The sequence below is a fragment of the Mixophyes fleayi genome, chromosome 1, assembly GCF_038048845.1.
Source record: "Mixophyes fleayi isolate aMixFle1 chromosome 1, aMixFle1.hap1, whole genome shotgun sequence".
Classification (NCBI taxonomy): domain Eukaryota; kingdom Metazoa; phylum Chordata; class Amphibia; order Anura; family Limnodynastidae; genus Mixophyes; species Mixophyes fleayi.
This window is the reverse complement of record NC_134402.1, coordinates 315,719,139-315,741,755: the sequence shown is the minus strand read 5'-3', so window position 1 is coordinate 315,741,755 and position 22,617 is coordinate 315,719,139. Positions and strand designations below refer to the sequence as shown.

General features: G+C 40.4%; 1 protein-coding gene across 3 annotated transcripts in view; it reads right to left on the bottom strand.

Moving 5' to 3' along the window:
- The window catches only part of SLC12A6 (solute carrier family 12 member 6), a 37,482-nt gene extending 16,010 nt beyond the window's left edge, over positions 1 to 21,472 (bottom strand). Inside the window, exons 1-12 of one of the 3 annotated variants that reach the window (XM_075212568.1) lie at positions 20,891 to 21,472; positions 20,157 to 20,430; positions 8,161 to 8,205; positions 7,992 to 8,080; positions 6,794 to 6,916; positions 6,533 to 6,679; positions 6,387 to 6,441; positions 6,033 to 6,163; positions 2,828 to 3,069; positions 1,848 to 2,062; positions 1,600 to 1,758; positions 430 to 528 (exon numbers count right to left, since the gene is read on the bottom strand). In XM_075212568.1, the coding sequence (XP_075068669.1) occupies positions 430 to 528; positions 1,600 to 1,758; positions 1,848 to 2,062; positions 2,828 to 3,069; positions 6,033 to 6,163; positions 6,387 to 6,441; positions 6,533 to 6,679; positions 6,794 to 6,916; positions 7,992 to 8,080; positions 8,161 to 8,205; positions 20,157 to 20,391 (1,540 nt within the window). In that variant the 5' untranslated portion in view covers positions 20,392 to 20,430; positions 20,891 to 21,472. Of the gene's footprint in view, positions 1 to 429; positions 529 to 1,599; positions 1,759 to 1,847; positions 2,063 to 2,827; positions 3,070 to 6,032; positions 6,164 to 6,386; positions 6,442 to 6,532; positions 6,680 to 6,793; positions 6,917 to 7,991; positions 8,081 to 8,160; positions 8,206 to 10,435; positions 11,021 to 20,156; positions 20,431 to 20,890 lie in introns of those variants that run through there. The other 2 variants (XM_075212560.1, XM_075212575.1) reach the window with 2 other exon arrangements.
- Positions 21,473 to 22,617: the final 1,145 nt, after the last annotated feature.

Genomic DNA, 22,617 nt, shown 5'->3' with positions numbered 1-22,617 from the left:
CGTAAGCTTAAATATCACTTACTTACTTAAGTCTATGTTAGAGCATATAAGCACACCATAGGTGTGTGTGGGAAAGATGATCTGAGTCGTACTAGACCCAGACCTCGGTGATTGCTGTCCCCCGTGTTCAAGAATTCAGTAGTCAAAGGATCAGAGTGCGTGGATGTCTGCCACAGGACTTACAGCGATAACCTCCCAACTGTGAGAGAGCTACTGCCATAAATCCTATACCAGTAGCAATTAAATGGTTAATACAGTAAGTACAATTGAAGTTGCAAAGGTAAATGTAATTGCCTCTAAAGCAGAAACTATCTACATGATTGCGTTCTCTTATGAGAGATATTGAGAACAACAAGTAGATATTATAAATTATGGCAGAATAGTGGGCTCTTCACATACAGAAACTATGCAATCACACATACAGGATACAGACTAAAGAAGTGGTAAGGATTGCAAGAATTGTGCCAATCGGGATGGATTTTTGAGCATCCTTGAGGTCCCCAGAACGATTGGAGCCGGCCATAATTCCTGCAAAAGGAGTAAAGTGCAGAGCTGAGTACAGTGGCATTAAACATCATTGAAATGCATCTCTCTCACATCTAGCAAACATCAATGGTATCGCTCAATCTGCCCTTCTGCTTCATGGAAGGTTACAGTCCTCCCCCAGCTCACCATAGGACACCTGCATTACTATTTGACAGATGTACAAACTGTCAAACTTCCCACCAGCCACGATACTCAGAGCAAGTCAGATCCACAGAAGGAATATATGCATAAATTCAATTTAAGGAATATTACATTAAAAAAGTGCATTGATCCTACATGGCAAATAAAGTTGTAAAATTTACAAATACATCCCTAAAATTGAGGCATCTCCTCAGGAAAAGGTCGTAGCTCTTAATGATGATTTATAAACTGGTTAGATGTTCCCACTTGAAATTCTATGTATAGATACGTTCTCCTCATTTCTCTCTCAGTGTGTATATGTCATATTTTATAAATATATAATGCTTAGAGGGATTATCCCCGTCTTTATATCATGTACATAATATAAGAGAGAGAGAAAGAGAGTTTGAAAATTAATATAAAATTAAATAAAAATGATCTCTAAAAGGTGAATAAACACATTGTTGTTTAATTTACCCATGGTACATCCCATTTTTGTTCTAGTAGACAGAGGAATTGCAGTGGAGAAGGAGGTAGACTAGGAATCTTTGATTCCTATGAGAAAATACATAGTTTATATACACTGAATTCTTTATATAATACATGATAAGCATGTGGACCCAAAAAAAGGGTACATCTGTTTTTTAGTATCCAAGTTGGTCCAGCTATTTTTCAGTTACCGTATATGTTAGACTAATAGTTATTCCCTGCAGTGCAAGTCAGTAGCATTACAAACTGGAAGTCTGAAGTGTTCATAGAGAAAAGATCCCCTGCAGTCACAGTTATATCTCATACATGTCTAGTTCTGGCAAGTTTATGAACTTTTCAATCCATATTTGTCAATGTAATTTGTAGGTTTTTTTGTCATTTAAATCTTTGTATATTATAGGTTTAGTTTTAATGCTGTTGATGAGCAAAACATACACAACATACCTGTAACAGATGGGAAGAAGATGCCAACAAGGAGGGTGAAAGATGTTGTAATGTCAGCCAGAACATATTCATGGGAGGCAGAGCCCAGTGCATCGAATGATGGTAAAGATGCTTTTTCTATAATCTCTTCCTTCATGAGATAACTGCTCCACAGGTTCTCTGAGAACAAGAGGGAAGAAAAGAGATTACACAATATGAAAGACCATAGACATAAAAAAGGAAGAGAAAGAGAAGAAAAGGAAAAGTACCAGCAATGATTCCACTGCTCAAGCCTGGAATCCCATGGATTTCTGTAACATTATTGTGGACAAAGTAGTCATCACAAGTCGCATTCAACAGCCCGGGGGGATGGCAGAAAAGGTCCCACAAATCGGACACTGCAGTTGTGTTGTCTCTTTCCACGGTCTTGGCACAGGTGGCAAACTGAAGTCTGGAGAGGGTTCGGTTCCCAAGGAAACAAACACTGCATAGAAGAAAATATATAATAGACAATGGTGATGACAATTATTTCCCAAATATTCTACTGGCTCCCAAAACACAGCCAGAAACCTCAATACAACAGGACTGCAAAAGAATGCCCCCACCACCCCCCACCTCCATCCAACAAAGGTAGGCCTCCAAATTACATGAAGAGTGATTTCTAAGTATTTACATGAAGAAGGCAGCATATATGTTATTACTATATGACTTTGGGCCAAATACTGGTAAAAAAAATAATGTTACAGGCTAGTCTATAGAGTTGACAGATAAAGTCTGGTCAGAAAAAGACCTTGTGACTATAGACACGGTGCAATGAGCCATTTTAAAATGAACCAACTGATCTCACTGTGCAAACTGGAGTAACCCCAACAATAGCATGATTAGATATTTGATTATTAAAAATTCTATTTAAAAAAAAATATGATTATGGTGATCACCGGGTAGAAAATAAAGAATACAAATAAGTAATTTATACATACAATACTAATAACTTTACTTTTTTATACAACACATGCCAGGACAAAGTACATCTCCTGCTAATATATGTTAGTATCATCCCCAGGTCACCCTTGGACTGTGCAGTGATGAATATATGAACACCAGCCAAGTTATTAATTTCAGACGCATTATACAATTGTCTAGCTGTGTATTTATTTTGAATATCCTCCTTCGTGATATTTCCTATTCACAAACTGTTTGAGATAATTGCAGTGCATTATTTATTTCTCTTTATTCTTTACAGACTCACGGGAAATCAGGAGGAGCAAAGGCAGATTTCAGCGCCCCTGCATAGATGGCCAATATAGACAGTATGACGCAGGCCAGGAACAGAGACGCCAGCTTGTTCACGTAGCGTACGCCCACAAAGACAATGACAGACATGAGAAGGAGAAATCCAGTGCCATAAACCCGCATGTTGTTCAGCATCGCTGCCGAGACCTCAGACACTCCCTCGCCTGTGAAAATGACAGCCTGTGGAGCAATGTAAACCTGCACAAAAACATGGACTGTCAGAAATTGGGCTATGAAATTAAATAAATACAGCAACTACAACTCCAAGCTAGCTTTGGAAATTACTTGCAAAATATAATCCATGGGCTAGATTACAAGCTTGCTTCTAATAGAGGCTTGGTTTCAGAAAAAAAAGGATTGTTTTTGGTTGATTTGTATTGCCCTACAACCTCATAGAAAAGGCTTCAACAATGTGTACAAAAAAATAATTAAATATCCTTTTCTTTTCAGTGATAGAGGGACCATGGGATTCTCAAAGCCAAAGCCACACTTTATAGGAGAGGAGAAACGGCTGCCTTGGGGATTTTCTTCTGAGACTTTTTGAGTCAACCAACAAGGATTTCAGATTGAGAACTTTTCAATCTACCACTGTATTATCTGATGGTCTAGTTATTAATCTGGCAGAGTCCAAGCCCACATCTTCTGTATAAGATGCCAGCTGCATAGTTCTGCCCCAAGTGTATAATTCGTCTCCCATACTTCAAGACTATTCCAAAATGACAGATTGAGGTATTTGTCTGGATCAGTCCATTCCCAGGATACCAATCACTGGATACCAATTCACAGACGCTGGCCTGGGAGAACATGCCATTGCCTGGCATGTCTGCTTTTTAAAAACAGATTTGGGAGGTTGACCCTGGACTTTAAAGGTCCTAAATATTAGGCAATCAAAAGTACCACCTTAATTAGGCTGTCAACAGTGTACAAGGCCAAAATGAAATTATCAGTTTCCCAGTGAGAGGTTGAATTTTTCTTTGCCACATGTCTGAAAAAACTTATCTGACAAGCTGCATAAAAGCCTAACTAGCAGGTGGCGCTTTGGGGAGCATGCAAACTGAATAAGGGACCTGGACCAGGCTGGCTCTGGAATACAGGTGGATGAAAAGCAGGCCCTCTCCAGCTGGGATATTATGGTGGGAAATGCAGTCCACAGACCCCATTCTGGTTCTAATATTACCTTAGGGTTCTCCAGCCCCAAATGCACTAGTTGGAGATTCACTGCTGCATAAGTAGATCAGAGGGAGGTTGGGTTTATGATTTAGGTTAGCATTTAGAGCAGATGTAGTTATGTACCACCTCTTGCCCGCAAGGATGACTCTTGGGAATCAGGCATACCACATCTAAGACAGATAATTCAGAAGAAAGTGGAAACTCAACTACCCCTACATGGGAAATTAGCGATGAATAACTAGAAGCATTTTCCTGAGATGGAGTGGTCCTGCATGTCATCGGAGAACAGAAGTCAGTATTTTCCCAGGTATCACCACTGCGTCCCTGAGGGCTTTAAACAGGCTGTAAAACATGATGTTAGATTGCAGGCAAAGTGTTCTACAGATGCTGAAGAAACTGCTGCTCTTTGAATCACTGCTGTGCAGAGGAAAGCTTTCACACAGAACATATCCTCTGCGATAAGCTGAGAAAAATCACATGTGCAGGATCTGATTGGCAGAGCAGCGTCCAGGCGCAGTAAGCAGGGAAGCTCAAGGTCCATAAGTGCCCTGCGTCCTAGGGGTGAACTATAACTCAATGTCTGTGTGGGCCTACTTCTAAAGGAGAAAGAAAAGAACCCCTAATATTGATTTTATTTACATGTATGATAATCATTTTGAAAATATGGAGGAACAAGGAAAATAAATGATGATGCCAAACCCAACATAGATATAGGGACAACCTCACATAAATAGTGTTCTTTTTCCCCAAGTTCTACAAATACTGGACTGACAGTCACACATATGCTCTGATTTAGGGCTTTTCAGTGGTTTGGAAATCTAGTTTCATCACACTGATGGGTAGTTTTGAGCAGTAAAATCTCATTTTTTTTTTCCCCAAGAAAGTAATTTGGCTAGAATTAGGGGCATAGAGGAAGACCAACATAACCCACTTGTTTTCTAAGTTACCAGTTAAGATCAAATACCATCCCTGTTTATCCTCCAGCTTCTGATGAATAAAGGACTGAATAAAATAGCGACACAATTGCGTTTGAGTGGGCCGTTAGCAGAGTAACAAATAGGGTAACGTTGGTCTCTAAGGAGAGGGGGTGCGTTTGAACAAAAATGGGTTTCCTGTAGTGCTACTACTCCAGCTCTATAGTTGTGAAATGTGTTGAGTGCTAATCGCCTTTTATTTGGGAACTCTTATTTTAAGTTGTTTTTTTTTGCCAAGCTCTTTGGGGATGGGGTGCTCAATAAGTGCCTGAACCTGCTGATGATGGATACAAACGCTATTCGGTATGTAATATAAATTTACACAAATAAAAAAAAATGATTGCCACCTTGTTAAGACTTGCATATTATCTGTAGTACACAAATAATCCACATTTTTAACAGGTTGTTCATACAAACCGAAAACAATCAATAAGCACTATATTGAATAACTATTCTTTTAAAGACGGTTAACAATTTATGAAAGGTGATATGTAGATAATCGCTCCCAATATGTTCCAAATAAAGTAACATTTGTTTATAAAGAGATCTTTTTAAATGTTGAATTGCTATGGGAACTATTTCAGCAAATATAAATTTATTTGCAAGAATTATAACTTCGCACTGGTATGGCTCTGCCTTGAGGGCAATATTCCCAGTGGTTGTTTGTATGTACAAACGTTCACATTATATTCCAAAGTTCTGTACACGAGAAACAAGTGGTAATATGAAACATATACATACACTAGTTTTATTCCAGCAAAGCACACTATTATAATATAGACTTTCATCTTTTCACAATCAATACTAAACACAGTTAAAAATAGTATTTAAAAGCCCAAGTAAGGCTATTTGTGTCTTTGAAAGTGAGAACTCACAAGATGAGCTGCTCTATCTAGGAAATGAAAAACCGTGCAGATCGCTTTCTACTGCTGCAAATCAATGTTTTTTTTATTGCTGCACTTTCAAAACTCTGTTTAAACATAGATATGGCCTATGGGAAATGGCAGGATCTCTTACCAGGAAAATCTCGATGGCTCCAAGTATATACATAGCTGTGGCAAATGTTGTTCCTAAGTAAAAGCAGAGACCAACAGCCCCTCCGAATTCAGGGCCAAGAGCCCGGGAAATCATAAAGTACGAACCTCCTGCTAAGAAAAGAAAGAATATGTAAGAAGACGACAAAGTAAGATAGCATGAGGGAGAGAGAAGGAGAGATAGGAAAGGAACAAGGAAGGAGGGAACGAAAGACAGGAGGAAGGATGGAAAGGAAGGAAAGGTGGTAAGAAGTATTTAGTGTTACATGACAAAAAAAACAGAAGATCTAACAGCAAAGAATAGAAACGGAGATTCATTTTCAGAGAAAAGACTTACCTGGTACCACCCCATTTGTTGCTATTGCGCTCATGGAGATTGCAGTGAGCATTGTCTGAAAACAGAAGACGTAGATGACATTGCATATATGTAGAACATTTACAGCTCTTAACTGCCAAATGTTATCTATGGTCTGAAATACTCACACAACAGCAGCAGGCAAAAACAATACAAAAGGAGTGTAAGATACCAGCGGTCCCCACAACCCATGGCAAGCGAAGAAACAGGATCACACCAAAAATGTTTTGTAGGCATGGGAGGTACACTCCCATAATTGTGCCCATTCGAGGAGCCTAGGAAAAAAAAAATAATGTGTAAAATTGGTGCATCTCATTTCATCCTATCTTGTTGGCTACTGCTTTGTTTTGAAGGATTCAAGATGTTTTTTTCTTGTTTTATCTCCTCACCTTAGCTGGCTTCTTCTTACCCTCGCTCTCTTCCTCATGCTCTCTCGCTCCCTGAGGGAGATTGGTGTAATTGGCCAAACGGTTAAGTAGAGAGGAAACCTTGGGACGTGTGTCCATCTCTTCCTGCACATAAAAAGATATATATAGAGCCGAGGTAATTAAAAAGTTCTGTAACCATATAACAGCACCAGGCTGTAGACCAAGTTCTTTCATACAAGTATGGCAAACCAAGATGATTTCTATTATCCAAAGTAACTGACAGTAGAGGTGCATTACTGCACAATACATTTTCCTAATGAAAACTATGATGGCATATCAGAACTCAATGTTTATACAGATGTGATTGAAAGGATCGCTAGTGTAATGGTCAAAGTTCCAGCAATTGCAAGGGGGAAAAACAATAATAATAATTGCTGTTATAATATCATACAAACAGAATTAACTTGAATTAAGTGTCTTTTCCTACAGTTCTGGACCACAATTATGAAAAGAACTGGATGCACTCCGCCTTGTTTTTGAACAAGTGCGTTTAACTGGCCTGCTCAATGGAGGTCACAATATACGCCTATTTCACACCATTAAGTCTAGGACAAGACTTAACTTCCGCCTGCCCTCAGCTGATGCAGAAACCAATTCCTTTTACAGAGTGAACACGGCTGTGCCTTCATTGGCACAGCAAAGAACACCCATAAAAATGTGTCCACTCCACCATGTCTCATTTCAATAGTCTTGCTCCGAAAAATGAAATCTCCTTTCTGCACTATTCCATATAACTCAGTGCACCAGTGCACATACTCCAAACTTAGCAAGGAATACCGTCGCTCCATACAACTCCTATTGGATGGTGTAAACTTCAGCTCCTCTGTAAGCATTGACAACTCGCTCTGTAAACAATGCATTTTGGTGGAAATTTAGGTGCACCTGCTCAAATTGAGTAAATGAGGCCTACTGTGAAGCGTACTACTAATAATTATTTTGATTAGGAGAGGAATGCCTGAGTCAGTGAGCGGAAAGTGCATTTAACTTAATTTTGGGTATGATGTTCCAAATTATGAACAAAATTCTTGCATCACTTTGAGTAAAACGCTGCTATATTATTTACCGATACATTATATAAAGGTGATGCGAGACCTGAAAAGTTTAGCTATTCAACAATTTCTTAAGGTAATTTAAAAAGTGGATTCCCTCCACCTCTCACCTCAAAAAGAGCCAGGTTTCTGTCATAGGACTCTTCCCCCTCTTCACTGTGGTTCTGGTACAGAGCTGAGTTTTTCCTTCGGTCAATCTCTGCAGGAGAGAGCGTTTGGTTAATAAGAGGAAAGAACGCCCACCAAGTGCTAAATTATTGTAAGCTGTAAAAACTGTACCTAGGAGCTTGCTATTCTCCTCAGTTACCGATGTCTGGCTCGGATCTTTAGAGAGAAAACATGTTAGAATTAGAACTGAAAGTAAGGAGAAAAGCTTGACTGGCAGTCACATCATCATTTAAAAAGCTTTTATTTATGGTATCTCCAAATATGTAGATAATATATTACACATATCCCTACAACTGCTACAAGACTTCTGCTATCTCCGTTTTCCTCCATCCAATTTCAAAGTGTGTCCCCTTGTTCTAGCAATCCTCTTATTTTAAAAATACTATTTTCCTAAACTCTATGGGGGAGATTCAATTCAGCGAATGTGCTGCTGAACATCTCCTCGATTTTGGGGTGCGCTTATTTCCGACAATTACCGTAAGAAATCGCTGCTCATTTTTCTGGGCATCTCTATGGGACACGAGGGAAAATGAGCAGAGATATCATTCAGAACATCAAGGCAATGTGTCTCAGGGGCCTGTTCCTGGGACATATGCTGCTAAAGTGAATCTCCCACTATTACTACATGTGATACACATTGAATGTTTCACATTAGCTCTGTCCTGTCTCTTCTCTAAGCTGTACATGTTCAGCTCTTGAAGTCTTTTCTGATAAGTTTTGTTATGTAGTTCATGCATCAATTTTTTTTTTGCGACAGGTCCTCCAGAACTGTACACAATAGACATGTGGAGGCCTTACCAGAGGCCAATAAAGTGGAAATATAACCACCATCTGCCTGCTACGAACACCTCTTTATATAACACCATGTATTCTACTGTCTATTCCCCCAAAATGCTTGCCGACTCATCTGAAACTACAACAACTGTAAAGCAGAGGCACACTGAGCATGGGTTTCCCTGCAAAAACAGCATCCCCCACCAAGCCTTGACAGGCTCGACTGGTCATAGTATTATAGCGAGACCGAAAGAGTGGGGTCCCTCTGTGATAATGTGAATCCAGCCCTAGCATGGGACTGGATTTACATATAATGAGCCTTGGAAGAGACTTGATGAGATTAAATGAAGGATTAGCATGCAATCAGCCAATCAGGTCGGCTTAGATCTAACTGACAGGTTCATGGGCAAACAGATCTAAATGGCTGGTTGCGTACTGACTTCTTCAGGTTTATAAAGTTCATTAATTTGCACTGCAGGTCCGCATGGAGCAAGTAGCTTCATTCCCTTATGGTTTTTTGTTTTTAGTCTCTTTGGGTTATGTCAGAAAAGAAGACAGAAGATTCCATATGTATTTAGGAGTTGTATAAAACAAGAGCTTTGGGGGAGATTTTATTTTAATTAAAATTACTTTTAAAGTAATTATCTGGTTTTTTTCTTATTAGGTACTATTATGGAGCTAATCTTCCAGCGGTTCCTGGCAGCCAAAGCATACTAGAGTTTGTAGATCTACAATAGTACTTATTCTATTTTTTTTTATTTTCAACTATTACCCTGGCATCTACCACTCCATAGCCCCTGTGCTTTTCTGCGTGGGTCTGGTTGTCCCTGGGGAAATGGGAGGAGTGGCACAGTTTTTACAGCACTGATTTCAGCTGGGCAGGGGCTGGTTCACATTATGACAGTTGGAGTCCTGCTGTAAGTCTCCCTGTTATATTGTGACCAGCCAAGCCTGGCATAGAAAGCTGGCAGATGCCACTTTTGCAGGGAAACCACATGTTTTTTGTCCCTTTGCTTTAGTTGTAGCCGGTCCCTTTTTTTTCTATTAATTTCTTTAATCTTTTTGTTAAAACTGTAGATACTGCCATCATCATCAGCACACATCTTTACACCAAGGTTTAGGCATCCACAACAGATCTCTCTCCTATACAGGTGTATATGGGTATGCAGCCAAGTATAACTAGGCAGCATTTCCATGGGCGTGCTACATTTACATGTATGCCTCTCTACTGTACTCATACTTGGCAGGAACAGTGAGGCAATGCGGATTTTTGCTGCCTGTAGTTACATTCAACTAAATCAGGCCCATAATGTGTAATTGTCTAGTATGGGGCCATTTACAAATCTAATATTTTGGGCTCAGTGACCCTTTAAGTTTTAAACTACTGACATTCACATTACCTCACTATGTAACCTCTAAAACACTACAAATTATTACTAGAGGAATGAAGTCAGCACATCACAGGTCCTGCTTGAAGGGAATCAGCAGCTGCTTCCATTAGTCAGTGATGTGATGCTTTTTGTGATTCATGCTACAAATTATATCTATAACTGTTGATCTGGTAAAGACAAGACCTTGTTGGGTGGAGTAAGGTAGAGTCACGGTCACTTACCAGCTCCCCAGAAGTCTTCATTTTCAGCTCCTCTGGGGGAAATGGAGCCTGCCCCCTCTATGTGATCCTCAGGATCAAGGACTTTAGTGACCGTGAAATGTGGCATGTTTCACACTGCTGTGTCTATTTCTTACTTCTTCCCTTTACACTGCTCCTTCACTCAACCTCTCCCACTATCTTACTGACCTAGTAGTTATATGGTGCCCATTACCCACTTCTTTATTCCAATTCCTTTTGTCTTTGTCTCAATCTTCTTATCCTCTCCTCTAAAGCCACCACTCAGTATATCTATGACTCCTTCCTAACTTATGGCTGCCTATTTAACACTGATTACTTCCTATATTCATCCAAACCTGCCCAGCTTTGCCTCTTTTGTCTACATGCCTTCAGGATCTACTGCTGACTCCAGCTGTTCTCTCTCTCTCTCCCCCTTGTTCTGAAAGCCTTATGTCTTTATTGTGCTTTCATCTATTTTCAAAACTTTTTTTCCCTTAGCCTCCGGTACACTATGTTCCTCTTTCTCCCTTCTAGGACAAAGTCACTATCAGTGCTTCCCTGTCACATGTCCTTTTCCTATGCCAGTGGGAGGTGCATGATCTTAAAGTCACAGTTACATAAGCAGCATCTCTATAATTACACAGGTATTAAAGCCCTGCCTCCCTCTGACACCTAAGTAAAGGTGTTGTGTTGTGAAGTAGTTCTCCATGCAGTGGGTGGTGGGTTGCAGTTCCAGTGCTTTCCTGTCAGTACAAAAGGTGCAAAGCTGAGCGTCTGTCATTAAACCATTCCCATAACCTGCTTCCAGCCTGGGGTGTGGCTCATAAATGTACAACAACAATGACTGTCTGTCATAGCAACAACATACCACAATTAGCAAGGTTGAGTCACTTGTAACCTGGGGTCACCCTCATATAAATAAAACCAATGTGGGCAGACTCAAATAATGGTGTGCTTGGACATAATTTACAGAGACATGCTGACAGCAGTCAATCACCTTGTGTATAGGCAGTTGTGTTTACAAATGTATCACTACTGAGGAATGTCATGACATGACCAGAGAGAGACAGATTTCTGTGGAAGGATAGAGGTTTCATTGAATGGAAATTACATGACAGTACTGGGGATGTAAAGCAATGTGATGCAATTAAGACTAACTTTCCAGCTATGGATTATCAGCATGGCTTCAGGTATGTATGTAACTGGTGGTTGATAAATCACAGCAGGTTATTTAATCGATTTCTATAATGGGCAGTTCTGTTGTTCTGAATGAATGCCTAGTGACAGACTTTACAGGTACTGTCATACTCCATGTTCTACAGGATTGGAGCAGATACAAAAGTATCTTCATCACAGATAAATACTGATGGAAAGCTATGTATGGCAAGTAGAGTGTGTGACGTTTTCTGTCGGGCAGCCCAGTGTGACACTGTATACTGTGACAATGACATTCCCTATCAGCTGCATAAGTGACAATTACTCCTCACTGGAAATGCACAAATTCCACATGCTACATCCCCTGTAATACATAATTACATTCTGTCCGTGTGACCTAAGGGCAGAATAAAACAGAGATATATTAATAAGTAATGGGGATGTAGAATGTCAGCTTCAGATTTATACTGTATTATTGTCTCATGCAGAAATCTGTGCTCTCACAGTATCTTATTATAGAGAACTATATGTAGATAACTAAATGTGTTACTAAATCCCTATGTGATAGAGAGCAAGTGAAAATACATATAAGGCTGCAATGCTGATAACTGCCCCCTTCGTCTGTTGTGTCTAGGAGCCGAGGGTTGTATATTACATATGTTGGAAAGTGTGATTAACAAAACATGTAACTACATCACCATGGAAAAACACAAGATGGCAGCACTGTGGCATAGCGGTTAGCACTTCTGCCTTACAGCACTGGGGTCATGAGTTTAATTCCCAACCATGGCCTTATCTGTAAGGAGTTTGTATGTTCTCCCTGTGTTTGCATGGGTTTCCTCCTGGTGCTCCGGTTTCCTTTCACACTCCAAAAACATACTGGTAGGTTAACTGGCTGCTAACAAATTGACCCTAGTCTGTGTGTCTGTCTGTGCGTTAGGGAATTTAGACTGTAAGCCCCAATGGGACAGGGACTGATGTGAGTGAGTTCTCTGTACAGTGCTGCGGAATTAGTGGCACTATATAAATAAATGATGATTAAGATGAAGACCTAGAACATGGCAATTTAACCTATTCAGGTTGATAGGTTTGTAAAGAGGTTACATTCTAAAATAACAATACATCTAAATTTACAAAACTTGATCCTGTTTTATTTGCTTGTCTAGTTAAAATCAAATACATTTAAGCTACATATCAGAAAAAAAACAGAGCAGCCTTACTAGACAAATATAAAGTAACAAGCTCATTCTAAGGTGCTGATTTAACACCTTCTTGGCTAGACATTTGTGTGTATGAATTGTTTTAATGAGCAAATTAGTTGAGAATCAATTTTCCAGGGCATTTGCTTGTATGTAAATAATCGTAAAGTGCCACAGAGTATACTGGCACTATGTTACTAATACTACTATTGATTTTCTGAATGCATCCGACTATGCTAATTTTAGACACTGCTGTTAACAAATGCGTATTATCAACTCTCTTGGCCCCGTTTATACAAGTGGTATTTTTATGGCATTTAAGTGTCTTGTTCATCCATGTGTGAAAGCCTTGGCTAGCTCAGCACAATATAGGAATCATTGGTTCCTTTGCTGAAACGGATAGGCAGTGTACAAGGATGCATACTGCATTACTGATCCAGCATGCCTTTTCTTAAAAACCTGTGTACACTAAGTCCAGATAAATATAGATCATATGAACGGTTGCAGATATAATTCAGCTAAGCATTGCGCAATCGCTTTCAGCATTCTAGAGCAGGGTCCTCATCCTAGAGTAATGCATCTCATACAGATTCATGAGATAGTTTAGCCTGTCAATCTGTTGCCGACTGCCAACAGTAAATTTACATTGGTAGCCAGTGTTTCTTGTGCTAAGGTGTCATTTATTCATGGCACATCTGTACAGTTGACTCTATGTGACTCCATACCTGGAATCCAGCTGCCAGTGAAGTAGCCAGGAACCCGTGCCTATAAGCCACCCAAATCACTATATACAGCATAAAAAGTGAAAACCTTTGACGTCACAATGGTGACATAATTAGGAATGTCTTCCAGATTAGGGAAACCCTTGGTGCTGTAGTAGAGTCCTGTCTCACATCTGCCCTGTTTGATATCACTGGTATATTTAGTGGCATTTGGAAATAAGAGTGACTGATATGTTATCTGATATTAGATCCAGATTACATAGAGCCTACCAATGCTAGCATAGCAAAGACACCTGATATAGGATCTATAGATTCAAGTAAATAATAAATGAATAAAATAACAATGATAAATAAAACAACATTTTAAAGATCACACAATAAAAACAAAACAAAAAATAAAATCTAACTTGATTTCTAGGCCCTAACTTGCCTTACATACAGTACAGTATGGTTTCCATCACTATACAGAAAAATGTGATAATTAATGGGGTAACATTCTAGGGATTCCACTAACTGAGTAAAAGTAACTGGAGAATTTTATATTGTTCAGGGTCATTAAATGCATGCACTCCTCAGCCACTCCTGATCCTAGAACATTGATTTTTTTTGCTCTCAAAACTAGTGGGCCTATTTTTTTTTTTTAAACACTTACATTTTTATTTGTATTTTTCAAAACAAAGAAAGACAAGAACAAAAATACAACTACACTATTGACCCAAAGAACCCTGTATGCTACACAGTAACATCGTGGAATCCGGCATGAAACCCAAAAATAGACAAACAAAATACACATGGTATATAAAAGCAAACATATATGTTGCTCCCGTTTAGATAAGGAAGATCAAATATTGGATGAAGTACAAAAGTTTTTATCGTATAAACATAAAGTAAGTAAACATGCTAAACACAAAGCAGTACAGGTTTGTACTCAGGAGCTCCCGCCAATGGTATTTGGAATTTGTTTATTGTATACTTTTTATATGGTTATGCTTGGGTCATCTGATTTTAGAAGAAATAATTCTTTATGAGAGAATGGATGTTTATCGACTACATACTTACCATTATTCCATTGATCTATCTCTATTCATGTGTGGAGATACCAGAGAAGCCAGTCGAACCCAAGCCTTGTTTTCAATCATAGAAATATCGTAAACAAATGATGATTCCTCTTGTTCAAGCCTTGTTGTGAACTTCCTATTGATCTATGCTACTTGGGGACTTCCTGATTCCAAGCCTCACTATAAGAGGCCAGATCAAAGTATAGAGTAGAATACAGGACAGAAATAGCCTTGTGAGCACCCAGTGTGGATAACAGGTGTTTAATCGGTGAAGTCTGAATCGGTGGTGGAGAAGGGGAAAACTGTGAGGCAAGAGCATGTCAGAGTTGGAGGTAACAGTAAAAAGCGGAGTTAGGGATCCCAAATTCCTACGACAATTGCTATAGTTGGCCTAAATTGGTTACCTTAGACCTCCGCTATATGTTATAATCTTGCAAACTGCCAAGTTCACGGAGAGCGGAGTTAAACCAAAAAGATGTAAAGAGATCATACTCACAACCCCCCAACAGAATGTGCAAGTCTCCATATGTCAACAGTTCGTTTAACAATTGGGGCCACCTTTTTCATATGTTTCCCCACCAAAAGAACCTGTACAGGAATCAGACACAAAGAAAGCCCCGCCTGCTCACCCAGGAAACCAACCAAAGCATCAGCGAGATTGTTCCCCCAACCAATCAATCAGGTGTGTTAGCTGCACTGCATAGTAGTACAATTTAAAGTTCAGGAGGGCCAGATCCCCATCAAGTCATTGGATATACAAAGAGTCTGTAGACAAAGTTTAGCTCTTCTGTCCCCCAACACAGCTGAGGAGATGAGCCTGTTGATACATTGGAAAACAGTATTGGGGCATAGACAGGTGAGTGTTGTAGAATATAAAGGAATTTGGGTTGGATAATCATTTTGAATAAATGGATTAGGCCAGTACTAGCGGACAAGGTACTTGAAGGGCCAACTTTACATGAAACTACGACAAGGCCTAAAATTATAGTGATCGCTAAAGCAGGCAAAAACTCACTGTATGCTCAAGTTACAGGCCCATATCCCTCCTAAACACCAACTTCAAACTATATGCAAGAAATCTGACATTCAGACACAACATCATACTGCCGGCCATTATCCACCCTGACAGGCGGGTGTTATCTCAAAGCGTCAGGCCTGAGATTTTATTCACATTGCAAATAAAGAAAACTTCCAGCAATAATTATAGTGCAGGACACTTTAGAAGCTTTTGATAGGGTGACCTGGCATTTCGTGTTACACACTGTGGACCAGATGGAGTTCCAGGGCAGTTTTGTAACATACATTTCGGCTTTATACCACAATCCTAATGCCCCATCTCCCCATATGAACATTATTAATGGTATACACCAAGATGCCCCATAATATTTGCTCTGGTTATATAATCTCTGGCTGTTTAAATTCAAGCCAACTTGGATAGAACTCAGTCATAAAAAAAGCAATCAGAGCCGCTAATGTATGCTGACAATGTGTTCATGCCTCCAATTCCTTACCTTATTCAAAGAAATACAAACATACAAGGAATTATCAAGTGCTTGCTGGAGAGTAACTATGGGGCTCATTCAGCAGTGAACACACATGTGCCTTTGGCGCATATAGGAAAATACGCGAGCAAGAAAAAGCATTTGGAAATAGAGGTTTGCGAATGATGTGCAGATGCTTATTGTGAGATTTCAGTAGTCGATCGACCATAGATTAGAATTTGCTTAACGTGTTCTAGCAAAGATCTTTTTGTTTTATACACGTCAAGAAGTTGTTCCTGCTGAATTGGCTATTTTATTCAAGTTTAAAATGATGTTTCATACCAATTGTGTTCGTAACACATAAAAGGTTTCTGTACATGTTATCAAGTTGGATATAGGTGTATGAGGGGTGTGTCTGTTGTCAAGCAGACACATCTGCTATTCATTCAGACATGGATGCATCTTCAACACTGCATATTACATGCTTATACTTGAGTTCACAGATTAAAAAACACAGTTGAACAAACAGCGAACAACAGGTGAGAACTACAGACAACAATCTTCAGCTGATATGTACAGAATCTGCATTTCCCATTTCTCTACCAGGACAGTGTAGCCTGTTAGATTTATATCTCTCTACTTAATTTGCTTATTAGCCTTATCACATATTCTCTAACCCTATCAATACTCACAATGTTTACCAAACTGTTCTTCTTAGTATCCTTCTGACCATTATTTTCCTATCTATTTGCTCAACTGTAATACCTCAAACTGACATCAGAAAATAAAAGCGTCTACATCTTCACAATCATCTTTTTTTTAGCTCTCTTGCCACCCCCCAACCGATGCACGCACACACATACACACACACACACACACACACACATCTCCCATACATATCATTCTGATTCAGAAATCCATCAAACCTAAACATATAACCTGTCTCCCATCACTTTCAAATCCTTTAAATGTGCCCAGCAGAATACACTCTGGGGCATATTCAATTAGCTTTCCGGTTCGCGGTAACGCGCGTTACCGCGAAACCTGCGCAGTATTGCCAGTAATACGGTACCGCAATAACGCAGATTTTTGTACGCAACCCTATGGGGTGTGAACGAAAATCCACATTATTGCGGTACCGTGGATTGACTTCGCGGCCTGTTCCGGCGCGATCCCGCGGACCGGAAAGCTAAATTGAATATGCCCCTCTCTGTTTAACAGACTAACCTCCATCCATGAACTCCTCCTCCCAAGCAATCTTAAACTTCTGGCAATAACAGAAACATGGCTCACACAATCAGACACTGCCTCACCAGCAGTCCTCTCACATAGTGGCTTCCACTTCACCCACACCTCCAGGCCTGGAAGCAGACAAGGAGGGGGGTTGGACTACTTCTCTCCCCACAATGCACATTTACAGTTCTACCAACTGTTCCATCACTTATATTCCCATCTTTTGATATACATCTGGATTTCAAACCCTTATCTCTGCGCGTTGCTTTAAGCTATGGCCTCCCTGGACCACATCGAGAATGCCTTGAACAATTCTGTCTGGCTCCCTTATTTTTGTTCATTTATTTTATAGAATTTTTTTTTTTTGCTTGAGTTCTGATGGGGCTCTATATTGCACATATGCATGTGCGTATTCTGCGCGGCGTTCTGTCTGTTAACGTATGGCAAATAACATTTAGGCAAAGATTATTTTCCAAGATTCAAATGGAAATGTATCTTGAGATCTACTTGAATTTGAACACAGTTGGAACTATGCAGGTTCCATGCTCTTTTTTTAAACGCAAGTTGTGTGCAGGTTGCGTCCAAACATGAATCAGGCCTAGCACCTCCACATCTGTTGTTTATACCTTTAAATTGAAAATTACAAGGCTATCGTCTTTCCTGCTGCAGTCCATATGGAAATGACAATTAAATAGAGTGAATCCTTGGTCACTATTAACTCAATTAATTGATCTAACATAGCCACGATGTTAATGAAGAACAATCAGCTGGTGGTCAATATGCAATCAGCTGCTACATGGTGCTGCTGATAGTCAATATCATAATCACGTATAGTGCAGCTGCCATCTAGCATCTGCAAGACATACGCTTCCGGTCAGTCCTGTGTCTGAGCAACTTCCAGACCTGGGTAGACACAAAAGTTAGATTTTTAACAAACATGGCCTTCACCAACACTTTCCCTCGGGCACCCAATTATGTAAATTTGTACAAATTCATAACTTTAACCAATCCGAGTAACCGGTTATCACCCAGAGGCCGGAGATTACTGTAGAAGCTCTGCCTACTTCACTCCAAGGCTTTAGTCCTCTGTTGGAGGTGGTGCTCAGATAAAGGCATGCTGTACCACATATGGCCCTAAAATGAAAACTGCCAGCTGGAGGCATCCTGAAAATCGTCAGGAACCACCATCCACCGCAACGATTATTAGCAGGATCTGGCACATGCACAGAATGGAATACATCATCAATATTCTTAATAATAACACTTCCAGAATCTGAGAACCTTGGTGGTCCATCTTTGGCACAAATCGGCCCTTCTTTTAGTGCTGATCAGGACTTATATCACGATGACATTGAATAGTGAATGATATACTGTAAACTCTAGTGGACACTGCGTCTCCTGGCTATCTAATTCTCCGATTCCCCATCTACTAAGTTTACTGAGACCACCTCTCCTTCCATGTCCTTTTACCCTAACCCTCTTTTGCTTCACTTTCATACCCTGAAACATTAGGGGGGGTATTCAATTGTTAGCGTTAACAAAAAAAAACGAGCGCTCCAAAAATCTTAGCGTTAATACGGTAATTACTCGCGGAATTTCAGTTCGCCACTCCCTGAGCGGCGAGCTGAAATTCCGCGAGTAAACTACCATATTAACGCTTTTCGCTCGCAATATTACCGTATAAATGGTAATATTTTTTGAGCGCTCGTTTTTTTTTCGTTAACGCTATCAATTGAATACCCCCCTAAGGGTCACTATCATGTTACAAGTTTACTTTTGTTGCCTCACTGCAGCACAGAATTATAATTTATACCTTACATAACTTTTGTACACCTTTGCGCAATATATGATATTTATGTATACCCATGTCACTGTACCTCATTAATTTGTATTGAAAGAAAAAATTATTTTATATTACCAAACGAAAAAACTATCTGTTTATCAGTTTAACTAATACATCGCAAAATTGCGAAATGTCGTCAGGTCACAAAGGTATGAAATAACCTGATCATGATGGGGTAAAAATTAACTGATAATAAATTGCTGAATCAGTTAAAAAAAAGAATATTAAAGATTAGGACTCATGAGGGTTTTCCTGAAATTAAACCCCATTCACTTATACCCCATTCACACGGCACAAAAGACCTGGGTTTTTGCCGAGGCGAACACCGACGACCCGGGTCTAGGCTCGGTGTGAATGGGCCTCGGGGTATCTACCCAGGTCGGATGACCCAGGAATTAGACCCGGGTGTTTTGGAGGGTTAATTCCCAGGTCAGACTCAGATAGACGCCAGTCTGAACACTGAGACCTGGGTTTTTCAACCCGGGTCTCACCAAACACTATTGTAAAGGTAAAAAAAAAAAAAAAAACTTCAGAGCTCCTCTTGTAATGTTGCCATAGAGACCCTGTAGACCCGTGTTCAGAGTGAACACGGTCTACCCAGGTATCTGTCTGGGTGTCCTGCACTGTCCCCTGGCAATATCCAGGGTTCATATACCCGGGATATTGCTGGGGTGGCAATCTGAAAGTGGTATAAGAGGTACTTGGTAAGCATATGTTTTTGGGATATGGAAACAGGTTGGAAAAACTTGTCACAATGGCAGACTGGTCTTGTTCCATCTGTTGCTGAAAGCTCATTCCCCAACAATGATACTAGTGAAAACGATCATGTACATTTTTTAGATATTCCTATAAATCTGACCAAAGGGTGATCCCAATCGGCCTGTGTGTGGTCATCTGCTAACTGCACTTACTGTAACAGGCCCCCAGTGTGATTCAGCCACTTGGCCCACATTAGGTCAAGTGACAAAATAAACCTGCCTGTGGCCAGCTTTAGGTCTAATCTTACAGCTATACTAGTCACAAGATTACCAACCTTCTCCACTGTCCATTGGGTTAGTGGTCCTCTCGCTAGCTGGATCCACAGCAGTGGTCGCTAATGAGCTGTCGCTGTACGCCTCACTCCGACTTGCATCCCGGACACTCTCTCGAGAGCTGAATCGAACACGGGAAGAAGAGCTGAGATCTGGGCTCGTGTCGGATATCCCCCCCAGATCATCCATCCTGGTTGGGGTAACTGTAAATCGCACAGACGCCATTTTGGGAGGCATTGGCGCCAACTCCTCGCTTTGCGCGGCCACTTTTTCCACCTACCCAAGAAATATACCGCATTTTAGCACAGAAAAACATTTCAAATAGCACATGCACATACAGGAAACACAACTTACTCCATGTCAATGATACAAGTAATCACTTGTGGAAACTAATATTGCTTGAAATAGAGAAAGATATATTTATATATATATATAGTACTCCCAATTTATAAAGCAACGCTCATTCACCACAATAATATAAAGAAAAAGGCCATTACAGTGTAATAACTCCATTATATGCACCTTTGCTATAATATCAGTCTAGGCCTGAGAATGTAGTTTTATCTATAAGACATATACATGTATCTATAGACATATCTAAGGAATATTTGCATGCCGAAAGGCAGAAGTAAACAAACACTGCTAAATAAATGTAAAAAGCCCAGCCCAGGATAAACCATTATAACATATTAAAGAATAAAAGCAAAGATAACCTTACAAGATTGAGAGTACTCACAAGAAACTCAGGCAAATAAAATGTAAATGTTATTGACAAATATTGTATTACCACGAGAAAACACAAAAAAGGAAGTTGCAACACAGGAACCAGCAAAACCACAGTTTTATCCCGGAATCAAAATAATGTAGTACATGAAGAACCCTTCTGCGCAGCGAGAATCCAGGTTGGAGCAGTAGAGAATGATGACAGATAATAGACAAAGTCACAATGTATAGTGACTGGCTGCAATTATCAGAAGACTAAAATAAGGTTAAGAGTAATAGGTAACAGAAAGTGATGAATGGGGAAAAAACAGGGACTAGCAGCAAAGATTTTTTCTCTTGTATATGCGGATGATGGGAGAGAATGAATATAATTGGGGGGTGGAGTGTTCAGTATAGTAGAAAGGGTAGGGGCGTGTAAATGGGAATATTCTACGAATGGGGTAAGAAAGAAAATTAGTATACAGGAGCGGAGGTTAGTAATGGGGAGGGGGGTGTAGGGGCGTACAAAGACAGGAGAACCAAGAACAAGAGAATAACAGGACAGACAGATGGAGGAGAGCGGCTGCAGCGACGTGGACGCGCACATCCGCTATTTTGCATAGTACAGCGTGCGCGCCAGAGACAGGCGCTTAGGCGCGTGTAGCCGGTGCATGGCTGCGTGTGCGCGCCTTCAGGATAAGCGCCGTCCGGGAGCGCGCGTAGCTTGTAGTCATTATAGGCTCATTGCTATATCGGTATTATAAGAGCATGCTACAGTGTTGTACTGTACAATTTGGAAACAATACACGTCCTTCACGGAGAAATAGAACGAGCAGAGATGTATATGCATTTATATGTCTTATTTCCGTAGGAGAAACAGCACACAAATCAAAAGTGCAGTAGGCAGCATACTTAGTTATTTTCATTTATGACAACTTTAGATAGGAAATTTACATTTTAATGAAAACAATATACTAAAAAGTTACCTTTTTTTAACAAATGTCTAGTTTTGTATTTTTAGTACAGTAGTATTTTTGGACTATATTGGTTTGTGCAAATGTGCTATTGATCTCCCCTCTGACCCTGCCTCCATTAAACTTCTCGCCCTTTCTTCCTCCCTTGGCCTCACGCAGTGGACCTCTTCCCCCACCCACTGCCTTGGTCACTCCCTTGACCTTGTTTTCTCTCATCTGTGTGATCTCTCTGACTTCTCCAACTCTCCCTTCCCACTCTCTGACCACCATCTACTCTCCTTCAATCTGTCCTCTTCCCCTGCTTACCCCCTCCCTAAAACTACCCTCACTAGGCGTAATCTTGCTGCTGTTGACCCTACTTCCTTTTCCTCCTCTCTTGAAACTCTGCTATCCCCTCTTCCCTCCCTGGTCTGCCCTGATAACGCCACCTCTCTTTACAACCACTCTCTCACCACTGCCTTGGACGCTGTTGCCCCTGCCACCTCTGTCCGCCGCCGCCGCTTAATTCCCCAACCCTGGCACTCTAATTCCACCCGCTTCCTCCAGAAGTGCACTCGTGCTGCTGAACGCCTTTGGAGGAAATCTCGCTCCCTGGCTGACTTCCTCCACTTCAAGTTTATCCTCTCCTCCTACTGCTCCGCCCTCTCCCTCTCTAAACAATCTTTCTTTAAATCCCTCATTTCTTCTCAGTCCTCTAATCCCCGCGGCCTCTTTGCCACATTCACCTCTCTCCTCACCCCTCCCCCTCCTCCTATCCCACTCTCCCTCTCTGCTACAGATTTTGCCT